Source organism: Bubalus kerabau, chromosome 7 (assembly GCF_029407905.1).
Source record: "Bubalus kerabau isolate K-KA32 ecotype Philippines breed swamp buffalo chromosome 7, PCC_UOA_SB_1v2, whole genome shotgun sequence".
NCBI classification, from domain to species: Eukaryota; Metazoa; Chordata; class Mammalia; order Artiodactyla; family Bovidae; genus Bubalus; species Bubalus kerabau.
The window spans coordinates 15,976,056-15,992,444 of NC_073630.1; the positions used below are offsets into that span (position 1 = coordinate 15,976,056).

At 38.6% G+C, this 16,389-nt stretch overlaps 1 protein-coding gene across 3 annotated transcripts in view; it reads left to right on the forward strand.

Moving 5' to 3' along the window:
- The first annotated feature begins 1,550 nt into the window (after nucleotides 1–1,550).
- The window catches only part of SMARCAD1 (SWI/SNF-related, matrix-associated actin-dependent regulator of chromatin, subfamily a, containing DEAD/H box 1), a 91,155-nt gene continuing 76,316 nt past the window's right edge, over nucleotides 1,551–16,389 (forward strand). The window contains exons 1-2 of one of the 3 annotated variants that reach the window (XM_055587667.1): nucleotides 1,551–1,723; nucleotides 2,334–2,572. In XM_055587667.1, the coding sequence (XP_055443642.1) occupies nucleotides 2,383–2,572 (190 nt within the window). In that variant the 5' untranslated portion in view covers nucleotides 1,551–1,723; nucleotides 2,334–2,382. Of the gene's footprint in view, nucleotides 1,724–1,788; nucleotides 2,059–2,333; nucleotides 2,573–16,389 lie in introns of those variants that run through there. The other 2 variants (XM_055587665.1, XM_055587666.1) reach the window with 2 other exon arrangements.

Here is a 16,389-nt window from a genome sequence, read left to right on the forward strand (position 1 = left end):
TGTTTTATTCCTTAAAATAACCAAATAGGTTTGTTCAAATCATCAAGTGAGTTCTTGGAATAAGGTGGAATGCTTTTGAGTACTTGGTTCTCAAAATGCTCTGCTCACATGGCTCCAAAATGGCTAACAGTGACTTTCCCCCAGGTCTTTTCTGTTGAGGGCCAATTGTGTTTCTAGTATCTATATCCTTAGACCAATGTGTAGCCAAAAAGTCCCTAGGTCAAAGGGGTGATAAAGTGGTAGGGTGAAAGTAAGTTTGCCAAATACAATACAGGACACCTTGTTAAATTTAAATTTCAGACGAACAACATGTAACTGTTTAGTATGGACAAGTTCCAAATATTGCATAGGACATAATTATGCTAAAAAATGCTCATTGTTTATCTAAAACTCAAACTTAACAGAGCATACTTTTTTAAAAACTATGCCAACTCCTAGGTAGTGTCAGACTTGGACATTTGAGGTGGGTGTCCATATGCATGAACACAAGCCCCTAATGGGAGCAAAGATGTCAATAGTATCATCAACCACAATTAAAAGATGAGGAAACTGAGACTCAGAGATGTTATTTACAATATGACCAAAGTCATCAAGCTAATTGAATCCATTTTCAATGCTAGATCTTTCTGAATGTAAAGCAAAGATTCATTTTTTTCTATTTTACACATACAGCACAGTGACTACAGTTAATAATCCTGTATTGCATATTTGAAAGTTGCTAAGAGTAGATCTTAAAGCAAATATTTTTCATTAACAAAAAGATTTACTATTTATAAGTTAATGCATAAATCTAGGGCATTTCATGGGATATCAAAGATAGGTACAATGGAAATCCCAATTGTTCAGTCATTGATCCTGAATCTTATGGACCCAGATAATTAATTACAAAATTAATTTTTGTAATTATGGGTTTACATTACACAATTCAAATTGTGGGTTTACGTTACACAATTCAAAACACTGATTTAAAAACAGTGCTAATTTGTTTACAACGACCAATGTATTTGGCAGAAGAATTACTTATAGAAATTCTTCAAGGTAAATGCCAACCAGGGGATCAAATTACGATTCAAAAACTGTTTATTTTAATGTTGGAGCAAAGAGAGGAAATATTCTTAAGTTAATACTTCTATCAAGATACGTGAATTGTCATATTCCACTCTAGGAATAATCCCACCAACAGTGCAGAGGCAGTTAATACGCTTTTAAATTCAACATACCTCGATTTTCCCTCTTCACTACTTAACATCTGCAGGCCTCAGTTTCCTTGTTTTATAAAAACAGGCTTCTTGAAAGGGTTGCGATTATACCTAATGCCTTTAGAACAACGGTGTTATACTGTTTACAGATTATATAAATGTATAGATTATAATATGTCAGATATTATATTAAATATTCTTATAAGTCTATTTATTGTCATTGTGTTATTTATTATTGTTCTACTTAAGAACTTTCTGGCTAACCTGGAGAGACAGGCCACAAGCGCGCTTCCAAGGGAAAGAGGCGGATACGGGTTACCATGACAACGGCGCGCGCCTAGACATTTTTCCCCTCGCACGTCGCTGGGGAAGAGAAAAGCCTAGGTTGCGTGTTGCGTCATCACTACGCGCTCATTGGGCTTCTCCGTGCTGTTTTAGAAGGTCCCGGCCCGGCTACCGTCGCTGCACGCCAAGAATTATTTTTGCTTTTCATTCTTTGTTAAGCGCACCGAAGTTGCAAGACTGTAAGTACTAGGGGGAGAGTGATAGAGAGCAAGCGATCGTTGAAAGAGATGCCTCAGCAGTCTGCACTTCGGAATCTTCCCTGTGTTTTCTTGATCCTATCAGCTTCCTCTCAGCTGGGCTCGCGCCGCGTCAACTTCCGGGCGGGTGCCCGCCACCACGGCCTCCGCCGCTCCCTTGCTTTGGCCCCTTTGTGTCCCTGCAGTGTCGAGGCACGGGCCCCGGCACGTCCTTTCTCGAGGCAGGGAGCATCTTAGTACAGGGAGTCTCTCTCACTGTGGGCGGGCGCGCGGCCCGCAGGGGAGTTAGCGTGGGGAACGTGCCCGCGCGTGCTGGGGTAAGAGGAGGTTGCGCGAGGGTCAGCGTGTGGTTCTAGGAAGGAAGGGCGGGGGTGGGGGAGACAGGGAGTGGAAAAAAAGCAATGGAAAATTTTAAAAGGATACCCCTGTCCACCTGATTGTTATGGCCTAACAATGAAGCGCAGCCATAATAGTCACGCTGAGCCACTGGCATATTTGCGGGCACTTAATTGCCTTGGGAATGAACTGCTGTGGCTTTGTATTTTATATTGTTTTCATGGCCTCTTTTTCTCTTTTTATTTCCTCCCTGCAGATAGTTCACCTAAAGCGCCAAACCCCACGAAGTGGTAGTTTATATCAATATGAATCTTTTCAACCTGGACCGTTTTCGCTTTGAGAAAAGAAATAAGATTGAGGAAGCGCCCGAAGCAACCCCTCAACCCTCCCAGCCTGGCCCTTCTTCACCAATTTCTCTTAGTGCTGAAGAGGAGAATGCTGAAGGGGAAGTTAGCAGGGCAGGCACCCCTGATTCAGATGTAACTGAAAAAACAGGTGAGTTACGAGGTTGGAAATTGATACAGCATCAAGAGAGTTTCTTGTTTTTGTTTTTTAAGAAGAAAAGCAGAAGAGATTCTGATTTTTGTTCTTGATATCATACATACTGATGCATTGTCCTTCACCATGCCCTTTTACATGCAGCTTTGGGACTGCCATAGGCGCCATGTACCTCCAACTGATTATCCGTCCATAGTTGTTTCACTTTTGCGTAAGTTCTTAAATACGGCCCAGTGATGGCAGCTAAAATCAGAATTTAGGTCAGAATGGCAGCTATGGGAAAAAGAACTAGGTGATTCAGTCCTATGATAGATTTTGAGGCTGTTATTGCCACACATTTAAATTCATTCCAGTATTTCTCCAAAAAAAAATGATAACCTGCTGTGAGCTAAGACTTTATTCAAGGTGCCTGAAGAAAACGTCTATGAACAAATGAAGAGCAGGTCACATTCAGATTTTGCCAACCACCTGACTTCCAAAGTGCATATGAATAATTTTTTTTCCTTTGAGTTTTTTTTTTTTAATGGACCGTTTTTTTTTTTTAATCTATATTGAGTTTGTTATAATATTGCTTCTATGTTTCCGGTTTTTGACCTCAATGGATCTGGGATCTTAGCTCCCTGTCCAGGGATCTGAACCCACACCTCTGCATTGGCATTTGAAGTCTAAACCATTGGACAACAGGGGAAGTCCCAATAATTGGTGTTCTTCATGGTGGTTCTTCATTTTTTTAACCTCTTCAGTAAATTGTTACGAACAGTAGGGTTTGAGAAAGCCAAAAATTATCATTCCCATCTTAATCTGTGTTCTTCTGACAGTTAACTATTAGTATATATTTGAACTGCTGCTATGTTTTAGTCATAAGGGTGAGTGGTTCATATTCTCTTATTAAAACAGGTCTACACGATATTATCCACATTTTGAAGAAATGAGACCTGGTAGGTAAAGTTGGGAAGTTGGTAGAACCAGAGCTCAAATCCAAGCAATCTAATTCTTGAACTTAAACTTTTAATCATTTATGTCTCTCAGTTTCTTATGAAGGATAAAAGGAAAATATTAGAAGTTATATTTTAATGTTTATTTCACTAATACCCTTTTTAGTGTAAAGCTCAGTATTTCATAAGCACCTTTTAAATTACAGAATTAGTAATATTTGTCTTTACCCTTGATATCCCCATTTTGTTTGCTGTTCTACTTAAATATAACATTGAAGACAGTCCCTACAAGTTATCATTAGAATAACAATTTAAATACTTAGGGGTAATTGGAACTTGATGGAACAATTTGGTAGATTTGACTAACTGGTAATTAGGAATCAAATTTTGAAAGACTTTGTTTATCTGAAGAATTTTGAACTTAACCTAAATTCAGAGCACTGAAAGATTTAAGCACGAGTGACATCCCTGTGTGCATTCTTTCAGCAGATAATTTGGTTTGCATAACATGCTGTCATTAATGTCTAAACATCCAGGTACTTTAATATTTTAACAGTAAATATTTTAATCTGTTTATTCTGTGGTTAGGGAAGGAAAGGCCAGGGTGTAGGCATGGGATGTTGAGTCCTTGGGAGCCTCTGCTTCTTAATTTTAGTTAAATGAGACATTGGAGAAGTAACTCAGATTTTCTGAGATCCACAGTTTTTTCATCTCTAAAATAAAACACTTTGTAAAGTGGAATTTAATGAAATGTTTCAGTTATTTATCAGTAATGTAAAATTTTTAGGTTTTTTTTTCTAATCAGAAGGTGTTTTTTCTGTTTTCCTTTTTTTCTCTAAGGAGACTTCACTTCTTTTCTCTTTATTTGGACTTCCATATGTAAATTCCTTTTAAAACTGAGATTGCCTTTAGAAATTGTGGGGTAAGTCTTAATGACACTTGGGAATTACAAAAATCAAGTTTGTTCCAGGAGTGGTAAGGATTCATCCTACTTGGAAGAGAGAGCTTTGCTTACTGAAAAGATTATTGTAATTGATCCTGTAGATTTTTGAGAATCTTGAAAAGTAAGGCAAAGTTTAGACTTAATATTATAGGTACTCCAGAGGTACTTATTTAGTCGCTAAGTCGTGTCTGAATATTTGCAGCCCCAGGGACTGTAGCCCACCAGGCTCCTCTGTCTGTGAGATTTCCCAGGCAAGAGTGCTGGAGTGGGTTGTCATTTCCTTCTCTAGGGGATCTTCCTGACTCAAGGATCGAACCCAGGTCTCCTGCATTGGTTTGCAGATTCTCTACCACTGAGCCACCAGGGAAGCCCTAGGGTAAAATAATGAAAGAAACTTGTTTTGTAAAAAAAAAAATCAGCCTGGCAGTCATGAAACCTATGTATTGCTAGAGTGTAGTGTTTAAAGGGAGAGAAATCATTTGGGAAGCTCTTTTAATCCAAACAGCAGTGGCAGTACAAACAGAAGAACAAGGCTTAAGAGTTTCAGAGTGAGAAAGTACAAGATTTTACATCTGGGTCCTTGTGTAGGAATGAGATAAAATGAATGTTAAGGATCTTAGTTTAAGTAATTGAGGGGAATAAAGATAGTTCTATACATTAGAATAGGTATGAAGAACCCGCTGTAAGACCTTGGGTATGCCTTTAAAAATTCAAATGAGAATCAAAGGTCCTGCCCTGAGTTTGAAAGTGAGAATTGCTCATGTCCAACTCTCTTGACCCCTTGGACTATACAGTCCCTGGAATTCTCCAGGCCAAAATACTGGAGTAGGTAGCCTTTCCCTTCTCCAGGGGATCTTCCCAACCCAGGGATTGAACCCAGGTCTCCCACGTTGCAGGCAGATTCTTTACCAGCTGAGCCACAAGGGGAGCCTGCCAGTTAAGCAGTAGACCAATAGCAGCTTAATTTAGCATGGGGAGAGAGGGGTGCTGAATTAAACATCAGGCCTTGGGCCCCTGGCTTCCCAGGTGGCGGTAGTAGTAAAGAACCCTGCCTTCCAGTGCAGGAGACATAAGAGACCCTGGTTCGATCCTTGAGTTGGGAAGATCTCCTGGAGAAGGGAATGGCAACCCACTCCAGTATTCTTGCCTGGAGAATCCCATGGACAGAGGAGTCTGGTTGGCTATAGTCCATGGGGTTCTAAAGAACCAGACACAATCGAGCGTGCGTACACATGGTTCCGAGGAGAGGTCAACACACTAAAACTGGATTTAAGATCAGACTGAATATGGACATTGGGAAATCAGTGGATGTATCATCAGTGGGATATGAATATTGACCTTTCTTTATCATCAACCGGTAATTTACTCTTATTATGTAGAATTAGGCTACATTTGTTTATTTACATCAGTTTTAGGGTCTGAGTCCACCTACAGGATGGAAATTGTATGTGGTTAAAATTACCTCTTATCACTCTTTCTCAGATAATCCAATTATTTTACCTAAGAGTTAAGATTTTATTTTATACCACTCTCCTTCAGTTACAGGTGCCACAGGGACACTGTTCCTTGAATATGCCAAACCCCATTCAATCTTTTCTTCTTCCTATATGCTTTTCCATCTGCCTCCAGGACGCTTTCTCTTGTTATCTGCATGTGACTCTGCTGTTGCATTAGGACTTAGTGAAATGTTACCTTTTTTTAAGAAGGTCTTTCCTTGATTATTCTCTAAAGTAGCAACCCTCACCCCCTTTACTGTATTTTTCTGTATAGTATCCATCACTAACTTTGCATTATGTATTTATATTCCACTTATTAGAAAGTAAGATCTGTGAGAGCAAAGACCTGGTTTACCTGTCTGTCCATCCCCATTGCTCAGAACAGTGATTGGTGTATAGTAGGCATTCAAAGTATGCGTTGAAAAAAGGAGTATTGAATGATGAATAGGTGATAATAGTACTTTGTACATATTTTTAAATGTCCCTCTTCCTCTTTATGATCGTGAAACAGTGCCATAGCCATCAGTCATCTTTAGCCTGGGATACTTGAAACTACCTTTGGTAGAGGGCAGGCTCCCTTAATCCAGCCTTTGGCTATGAGGGCATACACTTAACCTGTGGGTCTCCTCCCCCCACCTCGGTTTATTTTACTCTCATTAATGCCTGGAGTTATCATTCGTTACTACTTACATTTTCTTTTTTATTTTACTTTTTTGGGAGCATAGCAGGTTTGGAGAGAATAAAGCAGTGACAAATGAGTGTGAGAGGAGAGAATCTACTCTTCTATGCATAAAGAATAAAACATTGAGCTAAGCATGATCCTCAAGGAGCACCAAGAGGAAAGAACACATAAATATATATGGTTAAAATAGCACAATGTGGTAACTTGTAATAAGGGAAGATATTAAGCAGTGTAGGACCACAGTCTAATTCACAGTGATTAAATTATTCCTTCTTTCTGCAGAGAATCAGGAAAAATCATAGAGAAATGACTGAGTGAACACTAAACAATGACTCATTGCTTATTCAGTGAACAAGGGATAAAAGCATGTTGCCTTGGAATGTGGTATGTGAATGGAATAGGTGAAGTTATCTATGGAAGAGGAGGTATAGGGTAGTATGCATGAAGCAGAAAAGATTTAGAAACAGAAACTGGTGGGTTTTGAGAGGCGTATTTATATGCTCTCCCAGGGAGAATGGACTTTATTTGGTATACATTAAATAGAACATTTCAGTATGGGAGAAATAGCAATGAAACTGTTGCAATAATTGAAGCCTAAATATAGGGAAATGACAGAGGAGGCAGTTTAGAGATGTTTTATATGATATGTATATGATGCTATTTGATGATCAGTTAAATGTGGAGGATTTAAAAGTAATGCAGATGTTCCTTGCTTGGACAGCTGAGTGAGTAGCACTATCAGCTGAATTAGGCAGCAGGATTAAGAGGTAGATACCAAAACATGTTGAATTTGCGTATGTTTTAGTAGCAAGGTCTAGTAGAGGGTTGAACATTGGAGTTTAGGGCTCAGAGAATGGCTGGAATATGAGAAATCAACTTCGAAGTCATCCTTGTGGTAGTTACCCACCCCCCCCCCAAAAATGTCCTAAACAAAATAGATAGTAAGAAGCATCAGTATTTAAAAAATGGATAAAGGAAGGGACACCAATGAAAGGTATAAAGGATGACAGAATAGTAAGCAAATGGTAATACCCTGAAAGCAAAAGAAAGGAGAGTTTCCACGTTGGTGTTGTATAGTGAACAGTATCAAATGTTGCAGAGAAATCAGTTTGAGTGAGATCTGATCAGAGACCTCTTTCCTTTGAAATTAAAGTTCCTGTTGGCCCATAGCAGTTTCAATAGAAAACTAAGCAGATGAAAACTCCTATTCCAACAAGGGAAAGAGAACAGCTTGATGAGGAAATAATGTCAAGAAAAGATGTCTGAGGAACATTGAAAATTGAGCATATTTTTTAGCTGAGGGAAAGAAGGTAGTGGAGGGGGAAAGGATGAAAGACAGGGGGTGGTATCTGATGAGAGGCGTCAGGGAGGTAGGAGTGCAACTGTAGCTGGACTGTTTAACTTTGAGAAAAAATTAAGACACATTTTACCCAGGGGAATGGGAGTAAAAGAGAAAAATAGATGATTCATAGGTGGTTCTGAGGGTGGAATGGAGGAAAGCTTTAGTGTATGCTTGATGAATTTCTTAATGAAATAGTCTTCTATAGGCTGCCATTTTGGTGTGGTCATCATGTTGAAAGTAACTGTTGTTAATAAGTAAGAGGAAAAAATTTTTTAATTGTGAAAAGATTTCCAAGGAGCAATGCTCTGCCACTTACAAATTCTACAGTCTTAAATTATCACTTTTGGACTTCACTTTGTCTATTTGTTCTCTGAAATCAAAATGAATAAGATCATTTGAATGATGAAGCTGCACGTATCATTTTAACCTCACGATTCTTTAACTGTTGAGTGATACTTTAACTACTGAGTCCTCTTAAGTGTGTGTGGCCAAAATGTGAATCCTCATTTTATCTTTGGATAGAAATTCTGGTTTCCTAATGTCTGCTAGTATTCGTTGAAGAGTCGTATTTGTTCAAAAGATTAGTGCTCAATTGTTCTAATAGAAAGTACTGTGAGTCTAAATGTCTTAAATTCATTTTAAATGTACATTTTTTGTCTATGTTTTCCTTTTCTACCTTTTTAGTTTTTGTGCTGCTTTCTTCAAAATTAAGTGTTATATAAAAAATGATTATAACAATTGTGTAATGGAGAGACTCGAATGTAATCTTTTCATTTAGTGTTGGTGTTCTTTTCATTTTTTCATTTTTTCCCCTACCTATAGGTATTCTAGGTTGTTGGTTTTTTGGTTTTTTTTTTTAGATAAAATAGTATTCTGTATATTGTAATGCAGCTCACTATTGACGAAAAAGTAGATTTTGAGGGAGGGTCCCCCAAATGCCATGCTGCATGTGCTTAGTTGCCCAGTTGGGTATTAAACACATGCCTACTGCAGTGGAAGTGCAGTCTCTTAACCACCGGACTGCCAGGGAAGTCCCCTCAAAGTAGATTTTTTTTATATTTTCCATGTTGATATAAAATATGCTATATTTGAATTGTTTTTAGTGACTACAGTATGTCTTATACATTGATGTATTATAATTTATATAGTTCCATGTTAATAGACATTGGTTGTTTTGGTTTATTTCCTCTTTTTGTTTTAAAGAATGCTGTAGTGACCATTCTTTTATATTGATGTTTTTGCCTGTGTACAGTCTGTGGGAAAATTCTGGGAAATGAAATTGTCATGTTAGAAGGAATATGAATTAATATTTTAGTAATTGCCAAATAACCCATCATAATAGTTTTACCAGTTTGCACTAGACTACAGGCTGGTTTTCAGATGTCTGCTTTTTCATACCAGGCCAGAATATTGCAAACCTTTCTAATCTTTAAAAGGCTAATGAGCAATTAAATTGCTTTGTTTTTTTTTTTTATTCCAGTCTTTTAATTCTGTTTGTTGTTTACAACAGAGAAGTTTTCCATTTTTAAATGGTCAGTTTGTTCTTCTTTTTCTTTAAGGCTTATGGTTTTAGGTCCCTATCAGAACTGATAAAAGAAAGCCATTCCCTACCACATTATAAATATATCCATCCATATTTTCTTCTTTCACATCTGTGGGATCTTAGTTCCCTATACAGGGATTGAATCAGGCCCTCACCAGTGAAAATCCAGAGTTCTAACCACTGGACCACTGGGAAATTCCCTGAGCAGTCATATTTTGAAAGCAGTCATTTTTTTGAGCAGTAGGTGTAACAACAGTGGGTTTAAAATACTTAGTAGGCAATGTTTTAAACAACTGTTCTGTCATCCAGGCTTTGTTCCATTTATTTATAGAGCATAGGCAGAGTAGATTTAGCATAATTCTTAAGAACCTTAAGATTTTCGGGCATGATAAATTGGCAGTGGTTTCAACTAAAGTCACCAGCTACATTAGCCCTTAACAGGAGACTCAGCCTATCCTTTTAAGCCAGGCATTGACTTCTCCTCTCTAGCTCTGGAGGTCCTAGATGGAACCTTCTTCCATTAGAAGGTTGTTTGGTTGACGCTGAAACTTTTCTTGTTTAATGTAGCCACTTTGCTTAATTATCTTAGCTAAATCTTCTGGATATCTTGCTGCAGTTTCTACATCAGCACTATCTGCTTCATCATGCACTTGTATGTTATGGAGACAACTACTTTCCTTCAGCCTTATGAACTAACTTCTTCAAGCTTCAAACTTTTTTCCTTGCAACTTCCTCACCTCTCTCAGCCTTCCTAGAAAGGAAGAGATGGCTTAAGGGAATGCTGAGGCTGGTTTAACCTTTTATCCAGACCACTGAAAGTTTCTCCATATCAGCAGTAAAGCTGTTTGGCTTCTTGTTTGTAGATTGACTAGAGTAGAATTTCTAATTTCCTTCCAGAACTTTGCCTTTGCATTCACGTCTTGGCTAACTGCTGCAAGAGGCCTAACTTCCAGCCTGTCTTGGCTTTTGACCTGCCTTCTCACTAACCTTAAACATTTCCATCTTTTTATTTAGAGAGAGGAATGTGCAACTCTTCCTTTCTCTTGAATACTTAGAGGCCATTGGAGGGTTAAGTATCTGACCTAATTTATTGTTGTGTCTTAAAGAATAGGGAAGCTGGAAGAGGGGGAAAGTGATGAAGGAAGCGGCAGGTGGGTGGAGCAGTCAAAACACATAAAATGTTTTATCAGTTAAGTTTGCCATTTTATATGGGTGCTTTTGGGGCACCTAAAACAATTACAACAGTAATATCAAGGATCACTGGTGACCGATCGCCGTAACAAACATCACCATAAGATATTTGAAATGTTACAAGAAGTATTACCAAAATATGGCAGAGAGACATGAAGTGAGCAAATGCTCACTTGTTGGAAAAAATGTCAGTAACCTTGTTCAACATATGGTGCCATCAACCTTCAATTTGTAAAAAAAAAAAAAAAAAAAAGCACTATATCTGTGAAATGCAAGAAAAGAGGTATTCCTGTACTGTAGATTTTAATATGTTTTTGCTTTTTCTTCTTGTTGGACCTGAGAGTTTAAAGGAGTGGTTTCTTTTGTTTTTCTTGTTTATTTGTTGTTTTAATTTCCAAGTAACTGAAATTTTGCTTCAACATTATTATTAACATTTATTTCCAATTTTACTTTTTGTGACCAGAGAATGTAGTCTGTAATATTTCATCTTTGATGAATTTACTGAGATATTCTTTTTGGCCTACTAAAGAATTTCTGTAAAAGTTCTGAGTACTTGAAAATGCATAATCTAATTACAGATTTACTTATATGTCAAAAATAATGAGTTATTATTTATATCATTTTTTTCAAACTGGATTACGAACATGTCATAAAGTCAGTTTCTTGGATCCTGGCTGAATGCATATAACTTATTTTTCATAGATACAACAAATAGAAAATTATCAAAGTATAACAGTAAAGCCTATGAGGCCTTTGTTATATAACTAGTGATTTGTGTGTTTAGGGTCATAATCCATAATGTGTCTCTTACAGTGGGTACCAATCAAAATAGTTTAAAAAATATCTTTTTATATCTTAATTATTTTGGTGCTGCCTTTTCTATTAAGAGTTTAGACAAGACAATTAAAGCCTCATATTTGTCTCTTTTGACTTTTTGCTCTATGTATCCTGCCATGTTTATGCATTTCATTATTAGAATTCATTTGTACATGTCAGTTATGTTTTTAATGTAGATATAAATTCTTATTAAAAAGTACTTTTCAGGTTTAACACTTTGACCTTGCCCATTATAAATCACATGACTCTTTCCTTTACATTTTTTCTATTTATCTTTACCTTTTCTTTTGGCTTAAGCCCAAAATGTTTCTTCTTTCTCATTTTAAGCTAGTGTATAAGAAACTGCTCTTCAATCTTTTAGTGTATTCCTTGTCTTTTTCGAGAGCTTTCATCAGAGATATTTGATTTATCTAAGATGCTGAAGATCCCTGTCTACTATGTCATTCAAATTAAGACTGTCCAGATTGTATTTTCTTAATTTTTTTAATTTTTATTTTTGGCTGCACTGGGTCTTACATCGCCATGCAGGCTTTTTTGTGGTGAGCAGGGGCTTCTTTCTAAGGTGTGGTGCACAGGCTTTTCATTGTGGTGGCTGCTTTTGTTGCAGAGCACAGGCTCTAGAGCACACAGGCTTGCAGGCTCTAGAGCACAGGCTCAGCAGTTGGGGCACACAGGCTTAGTTGCTCCTTGGCATGTGGGATCGAACCCAGGTCTCCTCCACTGGCAGGCAGATTCTTTACCACTGAGCCACCAGGGAAGCCCAAGACTGTCCAGAATTTATTATCTGTTTTTTTGGTAATAAACCTTTTAAAAGGGGCAGTTCTATGATGTGCTTCACTAGGAATAGCCTTGAAAAGAACGGCCTTGAAAGTCAGTTGCCATATTAGAGAATTGAATCATGTAGAACAGTACACAATTAGAATATCAAAATGGCAAAAAGGCACACTTACATAAGTCTATGGGACAGAATCAAAGGTTTAAGTGTTTTCATTCTACTTGGGCATCACCTTTATTTGTGATTAACAAATTGATGTAGACTTTTCTGTGTGAATTCATAATCTCCTGGCAGTGATTTTTTTCTTTTGAATAGTTTTTGATCTGGGATCCCTTGGAAAGGTAGAATCAGTGGCAGGTGTTTAAATCCTTCTTTTGTGTTATGGTAGACTTAAGTATGAAAATAAATAAATGTATACTGGAAAAATTTAGGATATAAGTTTGTCTTCTGTTTGCACACCACTAATGGAGAATTGAATGGTTCGCCTTGGAAATGAACAGAGATCATTCTGTCGTTTTTGAGATTGCATCCAAGTACTGCATTTCGGACTCTTTTGTTGATCATGATGGGTACTCCATTTCTTCTAAGGGATTCCTGCCCACAGTAGTAGATATAATGGTCATCTGAGTTAAATTCACCCATTCCAGTCCATTTCAGTTCACTGATTCCTAGAATGTTGACGTTCACTCTTGTCATCTCTTGTTTGACCACTTCCAATTTGCCTTGATTCATGGACCTGACATTCCAGGTTCCTAGCAATATTGCTCTTTACAGAATCGGACCTTGCTTCTATCACCAGTCACATCCACAACTGGGTATTGTTTTTGCTTTGGCTCCATCCCGTCATTCTTTCTGGAGTTATTTCTCCACTGATCTCCAGTAGCATATTGGGCACCTACTGACCTGGGCAGTTTCTCTTTCAGTATCCTATCCTTTTGCCTTTTCATACTGTTCATGGGGTTCTCAAGGCAAGAATAGGAAGTGGTTTGCCATTCCCTTCTCCAGTGGACCACATTCTGTCAGACCTCTCCACCATGACCCACCCGTCTTGGGTGGCCTCATGGGCATGGCTTAGTTTCATTGAGTTAGACAAAGCTGTGGTCCTAGTGTGATTAGATTGACTAGCTTCTGTGAGTATGGTTTCAGTCTGTCTGCCCTCTGATGCCATCTTGCAACACCTATTGTCTTACTTGGGTTTCTCTTACCTTGGACATGGGGTATCTCTTCACAGCTGCTCCAGCAAAGCGCAGCCGCTGTTCCTGCAAAGCGCAGCTGCTGTTCCTTACCTTGGACGAGAGGTATCTCCTCATCGCCACCCCTCCTCACCTTGAACATGGAATCGCTCCTCTAGGCCTTCCTGCGCCCCTGCAGCCACCGCTTCTTGGACATGGGGTTGCTCCTCCTGGCTGCCGCCCCTGGCCTCGGGCGTGGGGTAGCTCCATTCAGTATCACAGTAATCCAAGTCTATGCCCCAACCAGTAACGCTGAAGAAACTGAAGTTGAACGGTTCTATGAAGGCCTACAAGACCTTTTAATACTAACACCCCAAAAAGATGTCCTTTTCATTATAGGGGACTGGAATGCAAAAGTAGGAAGTCAAGAAACACCTGGAGTAACGGGCCAGTTTGGCCTTGGAATACGGAATGAAGCAGGGCAAAGTCTGATAGAGTTTTGCCAAGAAAATGCACTGGTCATAGCAAACACCCTCTTCCAACAACACAAGAGAAGACTCTACACATGAACATCACCAGATGGTCAACACCAAAATCAGACTGATTATATTCTTTGCAGCCAAAGATGGAGAAGCTCTATACAGTCAACAAAAACAAGACCAGGAGCTGACTGGCTCAGATCATGAACTCCTTATTGCCAAATTCAGACTTAAATTGAAGAAAGTAGGGAAAACCACCAGACCATTCAGGTATGACCTAAATCAAATCCCTTATGATTATACAGTGGAAGTGAGAAATAGATTTAAGGGACTAGATCTGATAGACAGAGTGCCTGATGAACTATGGACAGAGGTTCGTGACATTGTACAGGAGACAGGGATCAAGACCATGCCCATGGACAAGAAATGCAAAAAAGCAAAATGGCTGTCTGGGGAGGCCTTACAAATGTGAAAAGAAGAGAAGCAAAAAGCAAAGGAGAAAAGGAAAGATATACCCATTTGAATGCAGAGTTCCAAAAAATAGCAAGGAGAGATAAGAAAGCTGCCTTCAGTGATCAATGCAAAGAAATAGAGGAAAACAATAGAATGGGAACGACTAGAGATATCTTCAAGAAAATTAGAGATACCAAGGGAACATTTCATTCAAAGATGGGCTCGATAAAGGACAGAAATGGTATGGACCTGACAGAAGCAGAAGATATTAAGAAGAAGTGGCAAGAATACATAGAAGAACTGTACAAAAAAGATCTTCACGACCAAGATGATAATGATGGTGTGATCACTGACCTAGAGCCAGACATCCTGGAATGTGAAGTCAGGTAGGCTTTAGGAAGCATCACTACGAACAAGCTAGTGGAGGTGATGGAATTCCAGTTGAGCTCTTTCAAATCCTGAAAGATGATGCTGTGAAAGTGCTGCACTCAATATTCCAGCAAATTTGGAAAACTCAGCAGTGGCCACAGGACCGGAAAAGGTCAGTTTTCATTCCAATCCCAAAGAAAGGAAATGCCAAAGAATGCTCAAACTACCACACAATTGCACTCATCTCACACGTTAGTAAAGTAATGCTCAAAATTCTCCAAGCCAGGATTCAGCAATACGTGAACTGTGAACTTCCAGATGTTCAAGCTGGTTTTAGAAAAGACAGAGGAACCAGAGATTAAATTGCCAACATCCGCTGGATCATGGAAAAAGCAAGAGAGTTCCAGAAAAATATCTATTGCTGCTTTATTGACTATGCCAAAGCCTTTGACTGTGTGGATCACAATAAACTGTGGAAAATTCTGAAAGAGATGGGAATACCAGACCACTTGACCTGCCTATTGAGAAACCTATAGGCAGGTCAGGAAGCAACAGTTAGACCTGGACATGGAACAACAGACTGGTTCCAAATCTTTAAAGGAGTACGTCAAGGCTGTATATTGTCACCCTGCTTATTTAACTTATATGCAGAGTACATCATGGGAGAAGGCAATGGCACCCCACTCCAGTACTCTTGCCTGGAAAATCCCTTGGAGGAGCCTGGTGGGCTGCAGTCCATGGGGTCGCTAGAGTCGGACACAACTGAGCGACTTCACTTTCACTTTTCACTTTCATGCATTGGAGAAGGAAATGGCAACCCACTCCAGTGTTCTTGCCTGGAGAACCCCAGGGACGGGGGAGCTTGGTGGGCTGCCGTCTATGGGGTCGCACAGAGTCGGACACGACTGAAGCGACTTAGCAGCAGCAGCAGCCTTTTTCACTATACTGGTATTTGCAATGATGATGCAAAAGCAGTGGTAGGTGAAACTGCTGGTACCCTAGCGTGAATTGAGGCCAAGATTCCAGGCTGTTCTAAATTGCCATTGTATCCTTAAAATTTTTAAATGTCAGTTTCACTTAAGAATGTTCTTGATGAAGCAGTAAAAATAGTTTTTAATAAATCGACCTTTATCAGTAGGCACCATTTTAATATTTTTTGAAACAAAATGTGAACTCCCCTTTGCTGCATGCTGGAGTGCAGTAGTTGTCTCAGGAGAAAGCATTTGAGCGGTTGCTTTGAGTTTGAACTGAGCTTGTCATTATTTTACAGAGCACCATTTTTATTTAAAAGAATGACTGACAAACCACACTATGTAGACAGGTATTTAACAGACTTTTTTTTTTTTTTTTTTTTTTTTTTTTTCAAAAAAATGAACTGATATCGAGGGAAACAACTGACAGTATTTATGCAAATGATAAATTTCTAGTTTCAAAGAAAACTTTTGAATTTTGGAAAACATATCTACAAATGTGATTTTGACAGTCTCCAGATATTTAGAAACCAGTGGTGAGATTAATGAATGTCATTTTTGTAAAAAAAAAAACATGACGTGTCAACATTTGGAAGATATGCATTAATCAGTGAGTGAACCAATAT